The sequence below is a fragment of the Thunnus thynnus genome, chromosome 19, assembly GCF_963924715.1.
Source record: "Thunnus thynnus chromosome 19, fThuThy2.1, whole genome shotgun sequence".
NCBI classification, from domain to species: domain Eukaryota; kingdom Metazoa; phylum Chordata; class Actinopteri; order Scombriformes; family Scombridae; genus Thunnus; species Thunnus thynnus.
The window spans coordinates 8917038-8941435 of record NC_089535.1 but is presented as its reverse complement, the minus strand read 5'-3'; the positions used below and the strand labels follow the sequence as shown (position 1 = coordinate 8941435).

At 39.3% G+C, this 24398-nt stretch overlaps 1 protein-coding gene across 1 annotated transcript; it reads right to left on the bottom strand.

Moving 5' to 3' along the window:
• Positions 1-424: 424 nt before the first annotated feature.
• ttll11 (tubulin tyrosine ligase-like family, member 11) lies at positions 425-24259 on the bottom strand. Its single transcript, XM_067574130.1, has 10 exons — positions 23033-24259; positions 17836-17935; positions 17383-17516; positions 14304-14594; positions 13905-14189; positions 13709-13804; positions 13508-13620; positions 5233-5478; positions 5046-5152; positions 425-2207 (listed from the first exon to the last, which is right to left on the bottom strand). Exons 1-10 carry the CDS (start codon positions 23579-23581, stop codon positions 1894-1896), a joined length of 2235 nt encoding a protein of 744 aa, XP_067430231.1. The 5' UTR covers positions 23582-24259; the 3' UTR covers positions 425-1893.
• Between the last annotated feature and the right edge of the window lie 139 nt (positions 24260-24398).

Below are 24398 nucleotides of genomic sequence, written 5' to 3'. Positions count from 1 at the left end.
TACAAATTATAAAGAAAAACAAAAAAGTGTTGAGTCATTAAGTACCCACTTGACAACTCTTAAAAGTAGCTGCTGTGTAATTGACATTTCTTTGAAAGGTTTATGTCATTTGGTAGCACACAGGAAATGCACTCATTATGGAGTTTTTAATATGTAGTTTGACACACAAAACTACACACTGAAAACTAAGTATTTTCTAATTTATTAAGAATTTTTGCAAATTAACAACTATGTATGAACCCAAATAAAATCTGCACTTACCAACTAAACAATATAATACTTTTTCTTATAATTTGTACCAAGTTCCACCACTCTCTGTAAAATATCCTATCAACCGTGCAATACCTGAAAATTACTCTTAAATTTGTATAAAATTAAATGTCCAGTATCAGAGCAGAAGCCAAATCAACACACACATCTTCGGTTCAAAGAGCAAAATTAATTTTATTTGATTTTTTGCAGTTCTATCAATACATTTCATTCATATGATCCATCACTGTGAATAATCTTATAAATCTACTTCATGTTTTCAGATACATACTGTAATAAATACTTTTGTCCTACAGTATGCATAGCAGAGATCTTTTTTTACATGTTTAGTTCCCTGTATGTATTTAAACAGCTGCCCACGCTGCAGGTGTTAAATAAGCTTCAGTGTTCTTTTGTAAGTAAGTGTAACACATCACGTTTGATTCTTGGTCTGCAAGTCACAAGTTAATTTAACAATCTTGGTATAAAACTAACAGAGAGAACAAACAATTCAAACATTTTTTGTTCAGTAAGTAACCGTAGTGTAAATAAGCTGAAATTACAGTAACGATCTACGACCTTTCAGGTTGGCATCCACCAGTGGTCATTTTATGTGTAACTGGCAACCACATCACACGATAAATAAGATTTTATTACAATTGTCATTTTAGAAAAAGAAAAAAAAAATGCATTGGTCTAAATTGTGAAATTCTGTGCCATGCAATTACTTGGGGGGAAAGAATGAATCCCTCATGGCAGTTTTGTGGCTGTAAGGTAGTTGTCCTAGAAACATTTTTCTCTTACTTCATCGCTGGAGGTCTGAGGCTGCCTGACTGGAATAGCTGCAGAAGTGAAAGAGGATAAATGGCGACGTGACCTTTTCTCCTTTTGAATATTCCCTTTGAATTCACTTAACTTCATCGCTAATGGGCTCAAGGAGCTGGGATGCACAGCTGAGCCACTGGCTTTCACCATTGAGCTAAACACAAAAAAAAAAATATATATATATATATAATATGTACAGTAGAGTACATACACACACTCAAACACACACAATATGTCCACACTCACACTCACATCCATTTCTGTGCAAAGTTGTTGTGCAAAGTCAAGAATATACATACTAAGGACACTCCCTTACACCCATTTATGTGTGATGCGTGTAAAATGCGTTGAATGTGAAGCCGGAGTATCTAATATTATCCCTGAAAAGAAAGTTGGTTTCAGTGTTAAGGTTGCCAGACAAAAGGTGAAGGGGAGCAAATAGCTGCCCTGTAGAATCAGTAAGTATATTAAAAGCAATCCTTTAATCCTCTTCCTGACTGGACCACACTGGTCATATATGATCACACCAGAAAGAGGAGGAAGAAATGCACCAACCTCCTTATATTTCTTTCTCTATTACCGTTCCAACCCCTTCCCCCCCGTGGACAACTTCCTCCTCTGAGGAAAAAGCAATCAGGCTGAGAACAGTCCTCCTGCAAGTCAGCCAGCAGGAGTCAAACTAGTTCTTCTCTCACCTCCCATCACCTCCCCTCTTTGCTGTAGCTGCAGAGGAGAGATGGACACCTAATTTCCCAGCTCTACAGGAGGAGGCTAAAGGTAGTGTTTGGGAGTTGGACGACTAGTTGGAGCCCTCTCTCGTCAGTTCTCCACGTTGGCCCTGAGAGTGCGAGGCTTGAGTCTTTGATGCAGCCGGTAGTCCTGGCTGGCCGCCCTTCGCAGGGGAGCCGGGGAACAGAGCTGAGGGTTGGTGAGGCCGAGCGTCTGAGTCTTGATGGCTCGCGGCAACGCCCTGCTGCAGCTCACGGAGCGTCTGTCTTCGACGCCCGACTGGGACTCGAGCTGAGCCTCGCACAGCTCCAGCAGTGACGCCGCCTGTCCCCTCAGCGGCAGGGCTTTGAACCTGCGACCCGCCAGGTAGAAAAAGGATTCCACGAATGCTTGTAGTCCCATACCTGAAAAACAGAGGAGGAAAGATAAACATGAAATCAACTGCCATTTAAAAAGAAGAAATTATACAGTCAGTGACACAGTCAGTGATACCACTACTGTACCTGTTTCCAGGATTTTCATACTGCTGCTAGTTAATCAATTATACTAGTCCAAACAGCGGCCATCACAGTTTAAAAGAAAAAGGAAAAGCTATTTTAGATTATGCTAATCAGTGGCAGAATTAGCAAAATGCTAGAGGCGTTCTGCTGCTGAGGGAGACAGATGGAAGAAAGAAAAACTAGAAATACTGCAGTTGTACGACTCCACCGACCAGTCAAGTAGCAGTTACATCCATGTCTGTCCAGACTCATGTAATATTTGTAGTGAAGACTTTGAAGGAATTTAATAAAAAGGTATTAACTGTGTTTTCTTTGTATGTGTTCACATGCTTGGCCAATAAAGCTGATTCTGATTAAATATAAAGTTGTAGCCATGACAGTAGACGCTTCAGATATGGATGTTGCTGCAAAGAAGCTACAAATTCGTGAAAACGTGGATGCTTCACACACATCTTCAACCCGGCAGCATAGAAGATCTAAACAATCACCACAGTTTCAAGGTGGGAACCGAGATAAGTGTCACCAGTTCAGTGTCCCACCAAATGTGAAACATGGTCACAATCTCCCCTTCTGTCCCTGAGTTATGGAGTTGAATAACTGCCAGAAAAGTGTTTGTGCAGAACATCATGATGTCACAGTGAAGTTGAACTTTGACCTTTTGGATATGAAAATGTCAGCACTTCATCATTTTATCCTATTAGACATATGTGTGAAACATTGTCATAATTAGCATATCAATTCTTGAGTTACGGCCAATAACGTGTTTCGTGAGGTCACAGTGACCTTTGACCACCAAATTCTAAATCAGTTCATCCTGGAGTCCAAGTGGACGTTTGTGCCAAATTTGAAGAAATTCTTTCAAAGCGTTCCTGAGATATCGCGTTCACGAGAACGGGACGGACGGCAACTACTGCTGTCGCCAGCACGGAGGCATAAAAAAAAAAAAGTTACATATGCAAACTGTGGAGGCATAAACACCTTCCATGATGCTGTTTTTACTCACTTTTACATCTTCTAAGAACATCTGGTGAGACATTTTCATAGCTTGTTGGATGACGTGACTTTTACCACTTTTACTGTCGGCCTGCAGCAGGATTATTACTGAACTCTCAGTTATGGAAATTGGCAGATTGAAGTATTTACAATAGTGACAGTCATATCAGGATACACTTTCATGTGCACGATAATAACCTCTTTAATCAACTAATGAAAAAAGTATATAGTCAACAGATAGGACACCTAAAACTGGTTTCCATCATCACAACATTTGCCCTTGAAACATATTTGGGATGCTGCGTATTGAAATTTGAAGTTCTGTATAATAACATTTCAGATATTCATATAATATATGCTAATATGCTGATATATATTAATCTTTGTGTGTTTTCCCCACAGCCTGGACTCTCCTCTCGGCTCATTAAAAAGTTAACTGCCTGCTGCTTTTAAAGGGTTAAAGATGATTAGAAGAACTGATGTGATCATTTTATTTTATTAAAGGCTTTGTTTATTTTATACAGCCTTGTATTGCTGCCACCATTAATAATAATGGATACTGGATAATAATAAGATATTTTTCTTGTGTTAACAAGATAGTTTCCTACTATAATGACATTATTTACTCAGTACTAGATACTAAATGATTCTGTTTTAAACAGAAACTCTCTTGTATTAACATAAAACTTTATCTTGTTATACGTTATATAACTTTCTCTTTATCTCACAAAATGAACGTGTCTCATTAAAAAAAAAAAACATTTCTCATTATAACATAAAAGTTGTTATAACAAGAAACTTCCATACGCTGTTAAAACAAGAAAAAGATCCAGTCGGTGCCTGGAGACATGATATTGTAACCTACACCCGCGAGAAAAAGTTTTGAAATAATGACAACAATACGCTGCCATAATTTCACATGTGGGTGGCAGATAACGAGAGCATGAGCTGAGCAAGAGCTGATATTTACCCAAAGGTCTCCTTAATATTTTCTACTGCGGTCTCTATTATTCTCTATATTATAAGTGGAAGCAGAGGGATCAAGGAATTCATGGAGTGGAATAAAAACACCACATTAATAAAATGCTGATTCGCACTGGACCAATATAAGTTGGTAGGTCATTTGCAGTGGAACTAAAAACATACATTATATATAGATATATATATATAGATAGATAGATATATATTACAGATCAGAGGAGGAGTGCAGGGGAGCATTTACATAAATTCCTTCATGTGTCCTTCTAAAACTGTCTCGTATCCCAAACAAAACTGAAAAAAAAAACAAAAACTTCATAACTGTTTATTTTTTGCGAGCGTTATGAATCCTCCTGATTCCCTGTAAATCCTCCAGTGCACATACACAGAAATAACAGACCCTGACTCCAGTCTCCCTGAATACGTATGAGCCTCATTTGAAATTCTGTACAGGCCTTTCCATCCTGGTCCATGTGATCTCCATCCATCCGCTATGCCTTGCAAACACTCCCTGCAAGGTGCAATGTCTGAATAATTCATGTTGGGAGAGTCTCTTCGCTGTCACATTGTGATCTCAGCTCATTTCAATTATGGGAGCACAGTGTCAGAAAGAAATCTGACAAAGAATGACAAGCAATTATCTCCAAGCACATTATTTACTCCGAGTCTCAAGGATACCGGGCTCTCTGTCCTCTACATGTTGTTTCCCAGGGATACTTTTGTTTGAGTGTTCTGTATATATATATATATATATATATATATGAGTGTTACCTGCTTCTCTAGAGTCGGGCATCGCTCCTGACCAACGTCGTGTGATGTCTATGTAGAGGATGTCCACTGAAGCCATGGTGAAGTTACTGTTGCTCAGTTTACAGGTCCTAAACACAGTGAAGAAAATATTCTTATATCTCAGTCGGTATGTTTTGGGTTTTTCATTTTTACCTGAAATAATTCGTACCTGATGAAGGTTCGGAAGGCGGTGGGACCCAGACGCATGTTGCCCTTGACCCCGAGGAAGCGTATGAACAGAGCTGCGATTCGCTCCACCAGCCTCAGGTAGTTGAACTGTTTGGTGTACTTGGGGTAGACCTGCTTCAGACACAGCGAGGGCAGAGCTCCTCCGTCATCCGGGTTCCTGTCTTGGGACTCCGCCTCCATGGGAATCTCCTCCCCGTGTTCAAAGCCACCAGCCTTTGGTTGGGAACTTTTGTCACAGAATAACAACAGGACAGGAAGGAGAATTATAAATCTATCACGCTGTATTTAAATGACAGACCCTTCTTTTCGCTTTATTAGCAAGTTGACTGAGCATTTAACCAGCAGCTTTGAAGTCTTTCCACAAAGGAACAACTATAAAAGCAAAAGCTCTCTATATATATTTATTGCTTTTTGTGCTGTCTAGCAGCAGGGCTGAGTAATGGCCTTCAGGCTCTACGGGGTTGAAGCACAAGATCGTAAGGCCAACCCAGAGAGCTTTTGTCAGCTGAGTTACAGCCAACCACCTGAGGTAGATAAATGCACCGAGCTTTTCACTTGAGTCTGCACTTACAGCCCGGCTTGGCAGGGTAAACAGGAAGAATAATGTTGTATGAAGGATAAATCCTGGCCTCAACTCTTTTTTTTTTTCCATTCCCGCATCTCACAACCTCCATACAGCCTTTTCACTGACTGTACTGACGAGCACCTGCATCAGGAGCAAGAGGTTCGACACTTAACATTTAGAAAGCAGTGTTTAATTCTTATAAAAGAGAAAGCTGATACACCTCAACAAGTTTGGATACATAATAGAGCGAAACAAATCCCAGAGAGGAAGGCGACTTGGGATGAGGGCAGAAGTGTGACTCATAAAACACTGTATACCCTGGTGATGGCTCTTGAAAAACCACAGTAGTTCTCTGCAGTTTTATTCAGTGAAGGACAGTATTCAAATAAAGCCTGTGCTTACACAAAGACTCATGTTGCCAATTCCACTGCAACTACTGATGGTGCACAAATTGTGCGTTTTGAGGTTCTTTATTTTAATCATGTTTGATACTTTCAATGCAGACGGAAGCAGAAATATAAAAGCACTTAAGTTAGTTACTTAAAGCTGGAGTGTGGGACTTTTACATATCAATAAACATCCGTTATATTCAAGCCTTTGCCAAATGAGTTCACACAATGCTGATTAAGCCTATCACCGCCAGATAAATATCTCTGTATTTCACAGTATACAGAGCTTTTTAAACCTGGTGTCTGGTATGACATTCCCACACTGGCACACCTGTAATGATGCGTCTTACATCAACCAGCATTGATTGGTTTGCGACTGTCAACCAGGGCAGACTGTCCTTACATCCAGGTAACTCCTATTTACTCTCACAGCCAGAATGTAAAGACAAAAGTTCTGCACTGCAGGTTTAAATTGGCCATAAGAGCTCCATCAACCTTAGATTCAGCCTATCACTCTACTGCAGCATAAAGGTGGTTAAGAGGCACAAAGATGTAGGACTTCTATATAAATAAAGCACCACTTGGCTTCAAAAGATTTCAAAAAGGCTTTACAAATGATTTATGTGGTAGCATTGCATTCTACATGTTCGGCAGTCTACACACAAGTCTTTCTGAGCATCACAAATGCTATGAGGTGACTTTATGTAATGTCACAGAATGTAATCCAATAAAATTTAGGTGTCCTGAGGTTTTCCTTTGAACAAAGTTATGTTTTTTGTTTTTTTAACCAAAATGCATTGTGTATATCCTTAAGGCCTAAAAAGACATGATGAATGCATTTTTTCCCCCCTCATGAAATATTTGCAAAGCCAATTTTTTTTGAACATCCAGAAACCTGCATTGTTTACATCCACGCTTGCTAGCTGGCAGTCTTCTTCCCTGTATTTTGCTGGTATATTGCTAGTTTCTTGCCACTTTACCTCCACCTGTCGATCAGTGAAGTAGTGTAAAAATTGTCAGGAATGTTACAGCTTCATAGCACTACTAGTGGTCAAAAACTGAACAAGGTACCTTTAAGAATCCTGAAACAGCAGAATCATTTATGTTAATGGTATTCATGTGTGCAGGGAGCCGCAAAAAAAAGGACTCTCATGGGCGTACCTTATCAGCCCAATGATGTGGAAGCTTACAATTTTTTTTTTGGTGTATGGTAAGCGACTTTCATTGGAATGATTGGTGTGCCGTCTTGGAACACAGTATCCAGTTTTATTAATACATCCGTGGTAAACCCACACATGTGATTTAAATGATTTTTGCCTGATAGCTCCTGGTAGCTTTGCTGCATCTATCAGAGCAGTAAAAATTATACCTTTATCATTCTTACAAGTACATCGAGTCCTGTGACCTCACATAATTCCCGTTATAGCACCTCACACCTTTAACGTGAGCGTGATGTCTAATAAGCGAGAACAGCTGAAAACACCTATATGTATGTGTGTGTGTGTATGCAAGGCCCCTAAGGACTACACCTATCAACACATATGTGCATATAGACACACATGTGACAAAGAGAAACACATAGAGTTATATTCACATCAAGGAGATACAGTTTTGGTGACTTTTATGAGGCAGTTTCTTTCTCCATGAATTAGTAAGCAGTGTGAATGGCACTGAGCGAGCGCTGCTGAATGTTTAATAGAATCAATCATCCCACAGCAGCCAGAAGGACACCACCCACATCTATTTAGACAGGACGAGCTCGGGCTAAAAACGGACACGTCTTCAACAGAAGCTGACAGTCAGACAGACAGAGAGAGAGGGGAACGTCTACAAACACTGTCAGCGGACGGACAGAAGGAGATGATGGAGGCCGAGTGAGAAGGGTAAAAGGTGAAGGATGGCAGGTTATTAAAAAGAGATACAGAGGCCAGGTGCCAAATGTTAGTTGAGTGTGCACAAGGAGGACTAGCCCTAATTCAGCTGTCATTAACCTGCATGAAAGTTATTTCTGGCCTCCTGGTGAATAAATCTTCGAAAAAGGTCCCGCGCCCTGTCAAGAGTCAATGAAAGGAAATCAACGTGTCTGTAAATTTATCTCCATGACATACATCAGAAATTGACTGCCTGAGCTTTTCTCAAAGTATGAGTCATAGCAAAACACACACACACACAAGAAAAATAGTCTCCCACAGGTAATAATAAGCTTTTGTTGTACGCATAAAGGACTTAAAACATGTTAATATTGCTAATCATTACGATATCAAGGGATCATTCCTATCCAAACACCCGCATCATCAGAGAACTTAAACTGGGGCTTAAAATGTAGCTTGAAAACATTTAGTTACCTTGGGTTGCACCGAATCCACCTCGGCATCTGTTGTTCTTTTTCATGCAGATGATGCCTTTGTAATCATGCCCCTCGCACCCAATTTGAAGGTATGTATACATATGAATATCCTCTTTTTGTTCTCACCTACCCTTGTACCTCACATAATGTCTCATAAATCACCCTCCGAGACATAATACACGGGATTAATGAGCTGGGTGACAGAAGTACATGTCTCAGAGTCACTGATATCATCACACCCTCCTTCTCTTAATTCCCCATCTATCTCAAATGCCACTTTTTTACCCCCTTTGTTCAGCCATTTTGTATTTACTTATCTCTCTTACATAAGCTCTCATTCTGTCTCCTTTAAACAGCCTCACTGTTTGTTTTACTCAGCTGTACTGTCGTATTGTGTGCCCGGTCAGTTCTCACCTCTCTTTCACTTCATCTTGACAAGTGAAATTCATGCAGGCAGTGAATTTAGTCTAAAAACCTGCGTTCTAAATGACTGAATCTCATCCATCCCACTGCAGAACAGCTGTTGGCAAACAACAGCGCAGGTATATTTACTTACTGTACTGGTAGACCATCTGTCCAGTAAACAAATCACTTAACCTCCCACAACGATGCTGAGAACATTTTGTTTGTGCTCCGAATGACGGTTTGGTAATGATTCTACAAGTTTGCAGAACAAAAAGAAAAACAAAATCATTGCTCGCCTGTTAAAATGCAACTTAACTGAATCAAAATCTTAATCTATGCATGTAAATGCAGTCATTTCTTCTCATTAAAGGCTATAATCCACTGGGGTCCTTGAGATTTTATTCTGTGATTGTATGGCATCGAACCTCTTAAAATGCCATTTAAAAGACTGTTTAGTTCTATTACAAAGTTTTAATCATCAATCAAATTTTCCATAAAGCTAGCATCAATTATGTTAGCTTTATTCATTTCTTAAGACTGGGAATTTTCTGTATTTTTCTTATTGTCAAAAAAATCTGATATGCAGAGCCAACCCAACAATGAAATCATCCTACTGTATCTAAAGCCTAACATACAGTATCTTATTCCTCTGTGCCATAGACCTCCACAAACTATTAAGAACATATCAATGAGCCACACTGTTGCACTGAGTGTTCCTTTGCTACAAAGATTATGGTCACGGTAAGTTTACTACATTGTAAATTTCTCAAAAGAACTTCAGTACAAAGTCAAGAGGTTGTGATATGTAGCACAATAAGCTAGCGAAGCTCTGTAAACAGAATTGTGTCTGCCTTACAAGGAACTGCTCTCTGGAGACTGGAAATTTGATTGTTGTTATTAGTCTTTGGAGCCGTTTCTCGGACAACAACGGAGGTCTACCACACAGAGGAATAAGATTTATCAGGTTTTGGATACACACACAATACTTGTAAGTAGATCAATTCATTGTTGGTTTGGCTCTGCACATGAGATTTGTTGACAATGAGAAAAATATAGAAATTCACCAACCTTATTATCATCATCATATCGTATCTTGTCATGCTGTTAGGTGAATATTGGATGATAGATTGTTTTAGTTTCAGCTTCTACAAGCAGTGCCACAAAAAAGGTTTGATTTAAAATAATTCACCAAATGTTGCAAACAAGTGTGTCCTCCATCAGACAAAACATGTATGTGCAGTGTGTCTGCCTTTGGTGCCCATGCAAACACACAAAGAACAAACTGTGGAACTGAATGATTAATGACTTCTTATTTTGTGCCCAAGTTGTTTGGCCACAGTGATGATTACATTTTTCGGAGCATATCCAATCTAATGGATAATTTAATAAACATTAGCACTAGCTAGTTGGGACATAATTAGCATATCTACCCCCTCAACCACATGACTCAGTCGCTATCTGCAAAGCTGACAGTACACACTTCTCTGCAATCACAACCTGACATGAATACTAATAAATCTTTGTGTTTGGGGTGCACAGATTTTCAGAATTATGTTGAATCACAACTGAATTTTTTTACTGCAGTTTGAGTTTATCATGAAGAAAGATTTATTTAAATGTTTTGGCCTTCAGTTTTTTAGTCTTATAGTCTTAATTATTTAATAGCTGAGACTGTTAATAATCAGTGTACTGAAGAAAGCACCATTCCCTATTTGTTTGACTCCTTTACTCCCTGTTCTTTCCATTCCGCTCTATGTAGTGCCCTTCACGGTCCCTCAATAGTTGATCATAGTGCACCTGGATCTCTGCCTCCGCTCATTTACCTGATTGTGTGCACCTGTTCACTCCTACTTAAGTTGCTGCTTTTTTTCCCCTCACTCTCTTTCTCACAGGGCAGCATTGTCTCTGTGCATGAATACTGATCCTCATACTCAACTTTTCATCAGCCCATGTGTGTCTTGTTTTTTTACCTTGTGTATGTAAAGAAAATCTGAATTTTGGTTATTCATTCTACTGGCATTCTGACCGACGCTCCCATGATGATAGTCACCATCCTGTCCTGATATCCTGTAGTCACCAGCCAAACCTGAAATCCAATCAGCATCCCAGATCTCTGACCACATCTCACACACACCTGCACCCAATTACCTGACTGTCTACTGATACTTGTTATTTTATGTCATTATTGTCTTTCAGAATTACTTGTTGGTATCATTGCTGTCTATAAATATACATGCTCAGGAAATAATTATATTTTTCCTGAAGCACTCAGTCCTTCACATTATAAACCCTGTTCCTGTCGGTGTCACTACTTCTTCTCCAGCTCACTGTAAGCTGTGATACACTTTTAATGAGACAATGAATTAAATCTTATTAAAGATCACTGCACTTGTTGCCATGATGATGTGCACTGCCCCGATCTGCACTTAAGCTTACTTACACAACTTAAGCTCTTTTCACCACATGACTGCAGATTGTAAATACTGTCTAACTTTGGGATTTTCTAAAAAGATATTCTGCCACTACTTAAATAGCTTGAGGAGGCTTAAAATGTGGAGATAAAGTATCTGTTTGCGTCTACAGTAAAGCAGTGAACAACATGGAGCTAGATACACACAGTATCAGGCTGGAGCAAAATAATATTTGGCATTTTTACTTGAAAACGGTTATCTGATTATATAAATGGTTGGAGCTTAATTTTCTGTCAATTGAGTAATTGATTAAATATTTAAGCTATACTACGAGGGGGGACCTGAACATTCTTGAAAGCCGTGGATAGCACGGGAGTAGTTATCAGATTTGCTGCTAGCCTGCAGCTTGGTGAAACTAAAATTGGGACAGAAAGGGAGAAGATTTGTCACCGTGGAAGAAATCCAGGAAGAAACGCAGGAGGTTCTGGACATTGTGACAAAAGATGACGATAGGAAATGTTTCCAGGAATGGGAGAAGTACTGGGACAAGTGTGTTGCATTTCAAGGAGAGTACTTTGAAGGGGATTAGAAGATTTATGAAAGTTTTTTTTCAACAATTAAGAGATTTTTTGGGTTGCCCCTTGTATGTAATGTGAAGATACAGATACAGGTTTTAAGTAATCCCTGATATCTAAGTCAACATCTTCAGTCAACTCTGAAAGTATGCAGATAGGAACATAACTTTAAATTTGTAGTTTACCTTGCAGTGTAATTTATCCATAGACAAGAACAGAATATGGTTCTGCTGATTCTAGCTGGATGTGGAAATATATGGTAGCAATGCAGGGGGAACGAGGATTAAACATATTATAGGGGGATTATATCAATATATTACTGGTCATGAATATAATGGTAAAGTGGGTATTATCCCCAAGAATATATCCCTCTCACTTGCAGAAGAAAGCAGATCAAATATCTGATATATGAAGATAATCTGGCAAGGAGGCAAAAAAAGGAGTGAGGAAAGAAAGAGGGAGAAGGAGGAGAGAAAGAGGCAAGAAATGGAGATGGTAGTAAAATAGAAACAGTAAATCCTCTTGTCATAGAAGAAAAACAGATTGAGAAGGGGGAAAAAAAAAACAAACCCGAATGGTAGAGGAGATTTATTGCCAGGCAGCACACTGGGCCAGTCAGCTGGAGAGATTGAGCCACCAGACTTGTACAGTAATGTGTGAATTTTCACCATGGCTCAGCTGAGTTTAATTTTTCCATTTAACAGGCTTATGGAGAGCTGTGAGAGAGTTGCAGAGCTGGGCTCTGAGGAGGGACAGGCAGAGTAAGATATCATGCCCTTAAAAGTGGACTCTTAAAGACCTTTACACACTGGGAACGTGACAAATAAACGACACAAAAATGTGAAATACTCGCCTGAGAATATTTCGCATTAAAACTATTTATACCGCCAGCGATACGAATTTGCAACAGAAACACAGAAACACGAATTTGCAACAGCTCATTCTGCTGTCAGTCAGCGTGGTGAAGGCAGTTTGTCCGGCCGCTGTCTTCTCAGCTCCCCGGGAACTGCTGCTGACAGACGGATGCTTCTGTGGACAGAGACGTGCTGAACACAGGTCGGAATTGGTGTGGATTGAACGGATATAATGCTCTCCTCTTCCTTTTGTCGAGTGAGGAGGAAGTAGGACAAGATCATCATCACTGGATGATGATCTCCTACCTATGTTCAGCGTCTGTCCACAGAGGCAGCCGTCTGTCAGAGGCAGCTCCCGGGGAGCTGAGAGGACAGCTGACTGACAGCCTCCACGGGAAGAAATCGACAAGTGTTTGTATTTATAAATACATGATGATGATGATGATATATATGATGACACATCATACATGAATCAATATATTGATTCATTGGCTTTATTTCCCCGCCCACCATAGCGAGTGAGCCAACCTGTCTGCCTGCAGTAAACAGGCGAGCTTTTTCGCCGCATTAATATCATGTTCTGTGTAAAAGTACAAAAACAACAATTCCAAAAAGTGTGTAAAAGCCTTAAGAGAAGCAGGCAAAGGGTGGAGGATGTAAGAACTCCAACTTCAAGCTATACGTCATGTGTGCAAGAGTGTGTATTTACATTGAGGGTTTCTTGTGACCAGGGTCCATAAGGCGCAGTGTGTCCCTGATCACACCCACTTTGACCTCTTCATCTACTGGACTGGGAACATACTCAAAAACTCCTGGTGTCACCTGGAACACACACAAACATTTATTATAACAAAGTGAATAATAATAATGACAATACTATTATTATACAGATGTTGACATTCACTCTTACCTCCTGTTCATGCTCTATTCTCATACTAGGGTTGGAGTTGACCTCTAGTAATACTGGCTTCAGGTTCTTCATCAGTAAGATGTCAAAACCTAATATCTGAGAAACAAACATATCATTAAATACATTCGTCTTAAATGTAATTTACATAAGAATTTACGTTCTACCCTCAACAAAGTGTAAATTACAGGCTACCCACCTGGAAACATGTAGGTCCAGGTTTACCAGGAGGTATATCAGCCTGATAGTAGACTTTAAGTTCAGGCACCACAGCGATGACAGTCTTGATGACGAGAGCAATTATGTCCGACCACACTTTCTTGATGTCGACACCTTTAGCTGCCAGCCTGTACAGCACACTGGAGAGGGTGCGCTTGCTGCCTGTGCTCTGGCTGTCTGAGTGGACAAAGTTGCCACTGTGGACGTTGAGGGAGTAGTTTGTAAGGTGCATGAAGACGTGGCTCAGATTCTTCTGGCTTGGCTCCTACAAAATCAGAGTGATTTTAAAGATCAGATTACTTGAATTCTGTATGCCAATGTTTCAGAGCATCAAAGCAAATTAACAACTTTAAGGGGAACCTGCTGGCGTCATGGCTACCTGGTAGGGTTCGGTGCAAAAGCGTGTCAGGCCTTCCTTGGCAATATAGATCTCCAATGGCTCCATGGACTTTATCAGCACGTAGAGGCGGATATCGAACTTGAGCTTGTCAATGAGTAGCGGCTTGTGGATGTACTCCTGGACTACAGATTGTTTGGCCTGTGAGCCCGCCATGAGTTTTAGATCAGTAGGGTCACGGATGAGGTAGATGCCGTCCCCCTGAGAGCCTCCATCTGGCTTGACAATGAAGGTGGGATTCAGTGTAGGATCGTTCTCCTTCACCATGCGAATCTATAGCAGAGGTGGGAGTGAAGAAGAAAAAAATCTTCATCGGTTATTGGTATCACTTGATTTACATTCCTTCAAACCAAGATCCAAAACCAAACCAAACTAAACTGCAAATGCTCAGAATTTAAAATGTGACAATATCATTATACAGTTACATTTACAGGAGAGATTTAATTTTACATTCAAGCTAAAGGTACCCTGTAGAGTTTTTGACTACCGACAGTGCTTTGGAGTGTTGTTTTCCTGAGTGGGTCCCCGTTTTGTTTGTCTTGTACACAAGGACACACATGTGCGGGTGATGCAATACACATTCCTGCCAATTTGTTCACACTATTCCACTGATCTACAGGTGACAGTAATGCACCACGGAACGCAGTAATGCACCAGCAAAAGGCTGCAAAGAAGAGGCTTGCTACAAGTAAACAATGCAGGTTTCGAAATGCTAAAAATAAATAAATAAAAAAAATCAGGTTTGCACATGCTTTATGAGGAAAGAAATACATTCAACAAGTTTGTTAGACTTCAGGGATACACACAATGTGTTTTAATGAGAAACAGACTGTAATAAGAAACTTTGCTCCTTTACAGGAAAACTCCACAGAGCACCTTTAAGTTACTTTTTATCTTCCAAATTTGCAAATTCATTATTTACTAATGTTAGTTACTTGCTTCTAAGTCTAATAACAAATGTCCAACTTTAACACGACATGAGAACATGACAAAGTTCTGAAGCCAACATTATATAGAAGAAATTGTAGCTAACTTATTTCCAGAGCTGAACCCTCAAAGAGTTCCTTGCTGTATTACATGGTTAAATGAATTTAACTTCTAGCCGAACTATATCCATGTAAACCAGGCAGCAGTCATCAAGGCTTTAGATTACTTGGATTTTGAATAAGTCTCATAATAATCTCATTTTGCATAAACTCACTTGGACTTTATCTCTACCTACAAGCTTAAGTTCTCCAGAAATGTTACAGAATCATAAAACTAAATAGTGCATGTATCATGCAAAGTCAAAGCCAAGCCTTATAAATATTTCTGTTTCAGATAGATTGTAAAACTAATAGATGTAATATTTATTTGGCTTGAGTGTCTAATGCTTGCTGATTTATAGACACTGTGACATACAGAACAAGTATTTAATTAATTAAGGAAGGAAAGCCTTAAGACTTTAATAGCTCTGTCTAGTGAGAAGCAGTTTTGCTGTCTTCTGGTGCCCCCTGCTGGACAAAATATATAGTTGCAATTCATAATTTCCTTGAATCAGAACGTTTGACCATCTGCCCTTGCAATTACTCCACCAATAATACATCACTGAAACTTAAAACCCCTCAATGATATCATTACTGTCAATAGAAACCCAGATTAATCTGCCTCCTGCCAAAATCAATCAGATTACAAAGATTACAAATTTGAAGGTTGCATATTTGACCTAAAGTAAAAGTCAGTGACTTCATGGCACTGAGAAAAACATTTGATAACAAAGCGCAAGATTTTAAAAGGTTATTCTTGAAAACCTGATGCCTTGGTCTGGATGACTGGACGAATATCTGTATATTAAATATACTGTATTTCCTGATTGATGGATAATCCTACTACATTCACCCATGTGTTAGGATATGGCTGGTGGCAACTTCAGGACTTTGTACTACTTTGTACATTTTAAATAACTTTCAGTATAAAGTCAAGAGGTTGTAATATGTAGCAAGGAACTACTCTTCGGAGACTGAAAACATGATCACTGTTATTAGTCTTTGGAGCCGTTTCTAAACAAACTAACATGACCAAACTCTCCGTCGCCAAGGAGAACAACGGAGGTCTATGCCACAGAGGAATAAGATATATCAGGCTTTGGATACACACACACACACTACTTTAAAGTAGGATGAGTTCATTGGTGGTTTGGCTCTGCAAAAGAAAAATATAGAAAATTGCCAACCATATCCTTTAAGAGGTGCCAGATGACAGACCATAAATAAGTATCTGTCTTTTGCCCTTGTGGAAATGAGCAACGAAGCAAGTACATGAAACAACAAATCAAAGCAGGTCACACTCCGCAATGCAAGTTCAGATTACAGAGAGGAGGGAAGATGGCAAAAAGAAACCAGCCATCTCTGTCCCTATGGCGTCTTGGTCATTGATATTTTTAAAGCCTTATTTTTATATTGTGTTTATTTCTATCAAGACATATCTGCTGTGTGTCCTTAATTTAAGGACAGAACGAGAAAGACAGCCTTAATGGTTTCTGCTATAGTAACCTGGATTAATCTGCAAAAGGAGTTTTATTGAGAACTTTGATATTTTCTATAAATTATATGCTAAATAACATCTCTGTTCTAAGCTTATCTTACCCTTCTTAGCATTGTGATTTGTTTTTTTAGTATTGTTTTATCTGTTGCCTGAGTTTTGCATTTTTTTCTGCAACTTTTTATGGAGCCATCTTAGCCAAGTCTCCCTTGCAAAGTACATTTCTGACCTCAATTTACCAGGTAAAATAAAGATAAATTCTTAAATAAAAACCTCCATTACATATTTTTTTTAAATCTCCTTTTATGCATTGTTGTATACACATATTTTTTGTCATCTTATCCGTGTGATCAGAGCCAATGCAATATTTTATGATACAGTTACATGGCTGCTCAGTTCTGCTCAGCCAAGACACAGTATCTAGTTATTGCACAGATCTCCAGAAGTGCAATCATCACTATAACCCTTTTATTATCATTACATTTATGTAATTATTGCAGCTGCTCTGGAGCAAACAGGGTGTCTTGTGTGTACACGATACCTGTGTGGCGAACTGCTGATACTCCTCAGGTAGGATCCAAGAACGGGGATAGAAGTCGTACTCTTCTGGGAACATCTCCTGCATAGTCCGCATTGCGCGACTCAGGTTGATCTTCCTCAGCATTTCAATCATTCCTGCAATGCACAAAGCATAGTCTCAGAGATGAATACAAGTCAGGAGGTTCAAGTGATGTAGATTTGGGTGTACATTTCTTACTAATGCAATAATCTCTAGAGTCTCAAAAGTAATGATTATTACTATGGCATGGAAAGGTCAGCACTGGAGCGATCAAGGATCAATGAGTGGATCAATTTAGTGGCATCTAGTGGTGAGGTTGCATATTGCAAACATCTGAATACCCCTCCTCCTCCTCCCCTTCCCCTTCCAAGCATGTACATGCTCTATGTCAAGAGAAAGTGTAGGAGAAGAAGGAGTAAGGAGGCAGTGAAATACCTGGGAACTTGTTCACCTGCCCTGAGACAATATTTTCATTGTCATGGAAGGAAACACCATGCCAGTAGATATCACAGGCTGCTCGTCTTCCCAGAGGAAACTGCAGAAAAGAAAGGAGGGGGGAGAAATAAAATAAAAGTGACAGAGGATGAACTATAAAAACAAAGAATGATAAGACAGATTAAAATAATTATGCTTAGATTAAAACAATTATATTTAGAAAAAACATGCTTTCTTGCATCTGTAAATAGAATAAAGTCTTAATCTGTTAGTATGACTCAGAACATTGGTAAGGTGTTTGTCTCCGTTGATCCCAGAGTGCAGGGATAATCTCTCCTAAAGATGGTTGGTAGTGCTTGTTGTATTGTGATGAGCTGGGGAAGAGGGGAGGATGTGACTATAAAAGGATTTAGAGAGCTAGAAAATCCTACTGGCACAAGGCACGGCTTTTGTCCACTACGTCTCTATTTCTGCCTGCACTCACACGTCATAATCCGCATACTGGGCACCAAATGTGTTGTTACAATTCAGTTAAAATGACAGAATATTACAGTCATTGTTTGATTGACAGATAATCAAGTACAAACTCTATACAAGTTTAAGTATAAAATGTTTGAATATTCATCCTTATATGCCATCTCATATCAAAGAACAGACAAGTATCCTTTCTTAAACAAGTTCTTGAAACAAAAAATGAGTTCCAGCAGTGTTTGGACCCCTGACTGATACATGAACGGCTACTAAGACAGCTTTTATATCTCCTCTATGCACTGCTGCTCAGCGTTTCATTAATTGAAGCACTCTGTACCAATTTCATTAGCCGCTGAGGTCTGTTACTGGATGATTTATGTTATGTTCTGTCAAATTTACATTCAGCTTTTTAACAAACTAGGTTGATGCTCTCTTTACACACACTGTATTAATCAAAGTCATAATTATAGTCTCATTTAAACACAATACAGGAGATGTTTTCAGCTTGTGGGCGCAACACAAATACTCATGTGACTGTGGTGTAACCTCAGTGGTTGTGATGCAGCTATTTATAACAGGACGATTAATCCTGTGACATCAGGGAAGTTTTCTCCCAACTGTTTAAATAAGAAAATTAACGTTCAACATAAAATATCTATGTGCACTGTAATCAATCGTAGAGTTCCAAACAGGCAATAAAATGGTGTAACACTGTAGTACTCGCTATACATTTTATTTATTTATTTACATTTTATTTCTGGCTTTCTCTGTTCTTATAGTCTGTGGGATCACACTATATCCTTAACCAGAGCTGCATCCAATCCATTAATTGATTAGTCAATCAACAGAAAATTACTCAACTATTTTGATAACTGATAATTTTTTGATATTGATCATTGTTTTGAGTAATTTTTTAAGAAAAAACATGTCCAAATTCTCTCGTCCCAGTTTCTTAAAATTTGAATATTTTCTCATTTTTTTTAGTCTTCTATGATAGTAAACTGAATATCTTTGGGTTATTGATTGTTGTTGGTTGGGACATTTAAGGTTGCACCTTGAGTTTTGGGAAACTGTGATATATTTTACCATTTTCTGACATTTTATAGACCAAACAACTAATGGGCTAATTGATAAGAAAAAAATAATCATTTGTTGAAGCCATAATCGGTACAAAATGGAATTTTAAAAAGGCATACCCCTATTTGAGTTTCAAATCATCAACAGTGAGATGAGAATAATTCAATTGAACTTTATTTTACCAGGGCTTGACAAAAGTCACTTGTGTGGATAACAATGACAGTACAGAAGCGACAGACGCTGTAACTTATACACTGGGACTTATATGCTGTTGTTCAACATCTGTGATGTGAAAACATCAGATTTCCACACATTTAGAGAAATAAAAAGTGTGGTTCCTGGTACTAAGTGCACCAACATCAGGGCAACCCCCCACAACCTCGCTAAACACACAACCTACGCACTGAGCTATCCCATTCTGAGTTGGACATATCATGGGGGAAAAAATGCATTTGTTATTCTGAATGTATTCATTTAATCAAATAGCAAGTAGAGTAATGAGTGGCACATAACGTGAAGACACATGGTCTATTTATTCATTTATTTATGACTTTGAACTTGTCCGGTGGGGCAAGTAAATTTCTCTTCCACTTGCCCTACAAAAAAAATCCATGACTCTAAGTCAAGTAGCATTGGAAGGTCAGCGGGATATCATTACCACTCCTGAATTCTACTCTGATACGACCCACCCTGCTGCCCAGCTACAAGATAGATCTGTGACAGAACTGCTCCTCATTAATGACTAAACATGTGAGCATGTGAAACAGGGAAACCCTGCTTGACAGCTATAAATACTTCCACAGAGTTTCCAGCGTGTAACTGTCTAATCGCATCAGCGAAGGAGGTTAAATTAATTTGAGTAGTGACTAGGGATCAGGGCCAAAAATAGCCATCTCCTTTATATATGGAGAGGTAGAAATAGGACCATATTCAACCCTTTATAGTGGACTTAGTCACATGTTCATTTTCTGAGCCTTTTTGTGAATGAATACACATTGCTCACTGAAGCCCAGCCTGGCTCATTCTGTCATAGCTACCTTAGTAAGAAAGCAGCAACTGGGAACATCCTCTCTGTCATGCCTGTGGTAAATAGCATTTCCAGTTTCAGATATTCAGGGCCGTTATTTTCCCAAACATGTTCTCAGGAAGCCTCTAGGTGGCAGGCTTACGTACTTTAATTCAAAATGTCAGTTTAATCTGTAGGATCCTAATAAAAATAGGAAACCTCTAATTAAATGCAGTTATTAGTCTAATTTTTTGAAGTTGTCGCTCCGACCCTCGGGCTTGCCATTCTCTCTGCTTAAATCAGGACTTAGAGGCTATTGGATTAGAGGAGCTTAAGGCTAATCATTCCCACTGTTTAAGAGAATACCATATGCTGAAAGTCAAGCACTCTCTCAGGCCAGAAATTACTGTAGATGTAAAGACGTAGTAATTTAGATGTAAATCGACATTAAGGCCAAGAAAAAAGAATATATCACACTCATAAAAATGTCCTCATAAACTTTCCAAAAGTATCGAGTGTCCTCTGTTGTAAACCTACATAGCTGTTATGTGTGTGACGAATTGCTTAAGGGATTTTATAATTTACATACGAATAGAGCGAAGCTACTGGAGTTTCAACCCTTCAAAAGATGTTGACAGGTACTTTCAAAGTGACACAGGATCTATAGAGCCCTTGACTTTGTTGGGGGTGCATCATGAGTACAAAAGCGTGGTAATGTATAGGCCTACTGTCGACCGTTTCCGATAGCAGACCTGGTTGGGCTTAAGTGTCACCGCGCGGTCACCGGTGATAAGTAAAGTCTTTACTTCACCTGTCTCATTGCATTGCCCTTCTTTACTTCTCATGCATAATGGAGAGCATGTTAATAATGGCTGATGACAGGTATTATTGACATTCAAACTGCTTTGTGAAAAGACCAGATGGTGTTTGTGGCTCAGAGAACGGAGAGCTGGATCAATTAGTTCTCTCATAAATATTTTAAAGCCATTTCTTTTCATTCAGAACAACTTTCATCAGGACATCTTTTCTTAGATTAGAGGCATCAAACTGACATTTTTAAGTTGTGGCTTGGAGGTGATCAAGTCATCTAATTAATGATCTCCATCAATTACTTCTTCAGTGCAAACTTTGATAGAGATACTGGAAATAAATAACCAATAGGAAACGATAAGAAGTCATTGAGAAAGCAACTCCATTAATCCATTTTAGTGTCCATATAGGTTATTTTACAGTTGGTCAGACAGGGTTGATGACACATTTATCTCCAACAGATTTCCAAGATCATGTTCAATGCAGGTTAATGAATGGGCATATTCATCAACATATCTTTAGACAAGTACTCCTTTATCTTACCATTAGATCAAGACTTCTGTCCACTTTCTAAGAGATCAGTAGGGCCAACTTCATGTTCAGTTTATGACAAACACATAGACATATACACAGAAAGTTTTGTATAAGGTGCTGCAGCTTTCAATATAAACAATGCTTCTATTACCCATTTCAATAAATTAGTTTAATAAGATTCATTTAAAAACACCGAAATTTCATACAAGTCCAGCTGTACATTTTTCATGATTAAGAACATATTTTTAGAGACACCTCAGGTAGCCTTTGCCTTAGAGCTGCAAAAATTTGTCAACTAATCGATTAGCCCATCCACAGAAGGTTAATCAGCAACTATGTTGATAATCGAATAATCTTTTTAGCTATTTTTCATGCAAAAATGCCATATATTTGCTGGTTCTTAATGCTTCTTAAATGTAATGATTTCATGCTTTTTTGTCATATATGATAGTAAACTGAATATATTTGGACTTTAGACACTTATGAATAAAATGAGTAATGTGAATAAGTTTTTTTTTCAGCAAAGATGTCCAAACTTGCTCCATGAAATCTATTTGACTTTCATAAATCTCTATTAAATCCTCATGTTTCTAGAGATGTAACGATTAGTTGATCGACAGAAAATGATCTGTTGTTTCAGCCTCTCAAATGTGAATATGTGATGCTTTTCTGTATCGTGTGACACTAAACTGAATATCTTTTGATTTTGGCTTGTTGATCTGACAAAACAAGACATTTGAAGACACCACCATGAGCTCAAAGAAATGACAACCAGCATTTTTCACTACTTTCAGACATTTTAAAGACCAAAATCCAGAAAATAATCTGCAGATTGTTCGATAATGAAAATAACGGTTATTTGCAGTCCTACTTTACTTATGATGACCCCTCAAATCTGAACCCAGCTCATCAACTGAATCCCAGCTGGCCTTCAGGACTGTGCCATTGAGATGCATGCATATGCAGGTTTTTGATCAAACTGAACCCCCTAAATGGCTTGAGTCACCGTTTAAAAAAAACAAAAAGGGACAACTAAATCAGGGAAGGCTGTTGTTGTTTTGTTAAGCTAGAAGAAAAAGAGTTTTTCATCCTTGCACATCCATCATGACCCGAGCACAAGCTGGTTGTCATCCAAATGAAACACTGATGCACTGAGCAGCTGATGTCCTCTCTGGATGAAACAAATCACTGCTGCTTTCTTGAACCACCCCATTGTCTCAAAAGAATGAAATCGACACAGCAAAAGGGTGAATAACATTTACTGCAAGACAAACATGCAGCACACCTCTTTCCTCTTACCTCTTTCCACTGCAGCTGCTTGATGCTCAACTTCAGTGCCTCCAACGAGGTTTTGGCTTTCGAGGTATCCACCGTCACAGGTCTTCTCTTCCTTGCATGTTTGAATCCGTCCTCACGGCGTGTTTCTGGGATGTTTTTGGATGGATGGATTGTCATATAGTTTCCATTGGTCTCCGACCTGCCCTGCAGTATCTTTCCAGTTCCTCTGATATGGAGCGTCCGTTCATTCCCTAGCCTATTCAAGTTTTTCCCAATATGGGCAGAAACAGAGCCGTGCAATGACAGGTCTGACATATGTTTCCCACAAGAGTTCTTGTCATCTTTTCCAGGCTTACTGCGACTTTTACCCCTATGTTTATAAGTGATGGAGGTGTTGGCCGCATCTCTACCTGCTATGGTGATGCTTTGAGGGTCTGGTGAGACAGAAGCAGGGGGAGAAGACACTGGCACCTCCTGCTCGTCAGTATCCACACCCTGCTTCTCCGCATCCTCGCCAAATGATTTCATTTGCTCGAGTTGAACCTTGACTTTTACATAATGATCACTCATTATGCGAAATGCTATAACTTACGCTGCTGGGCTGGGCACAGTTGTACCACAGAGAACAGTAATCCGACACCGGCAAGCTAACGTTATTCTGAAATAATGTAGTACGCATTGCTAGCTCAAAAGGCTAATTAAACAGTAAAAGCCATTTCCTTCAGTCGCGTAATTTTCCAGAGAGAGGGAGCAGACGGTGGAGATATGCTCTCAGTCTTCAACGTTATACGGGTTAGCTACGACCGGCTGACATCTAACGTTAACGCTAGCTAACGCCATTAGCCAACTGCCACAATAATTCAACGAGCAACTTCATAAAGGCTAGCGGCTCTCACAAGCTGGCGTTAGACTGCCCTAGCTGCTAGTGGCAGCACTTGTAGCCAACACTGGAGCTAAACCTGACGTTAGCCTGTCAAACTTCATTTAGCGTCTAAGCTAACATTATGGTTCTGAGTGCCGTTGGCGAAATTAGCTTTAACTCATGGCAGACTTTACCTGACAGGCACCGTTATCTACTTTTTTATAGCTGCCACCGGCGGTGTGATTGTGCCCATGGTCGTCTCGTTGCTCTGTGTATGTTTTTTTCGTCTCTGTGCTGTTGAACAGAAGGCAGAACCGTCGATTGTCCAGCCTCCATCTGCTACTAACCCTGATGCTGCCTTTGGGCTCCTCTTAACTCCTAATTTTAGAAGTCTTTTTTTTGCCTCTCGATTTATTGCATGTTAACCGTAAATAAAGACGGAAAATTAGCGGTGTTTATCGAATTGCAAATGTCAATCACAGTTTGATTTTCATACGTCAGTGTGCATGGTTTCTGTGTAGAAAA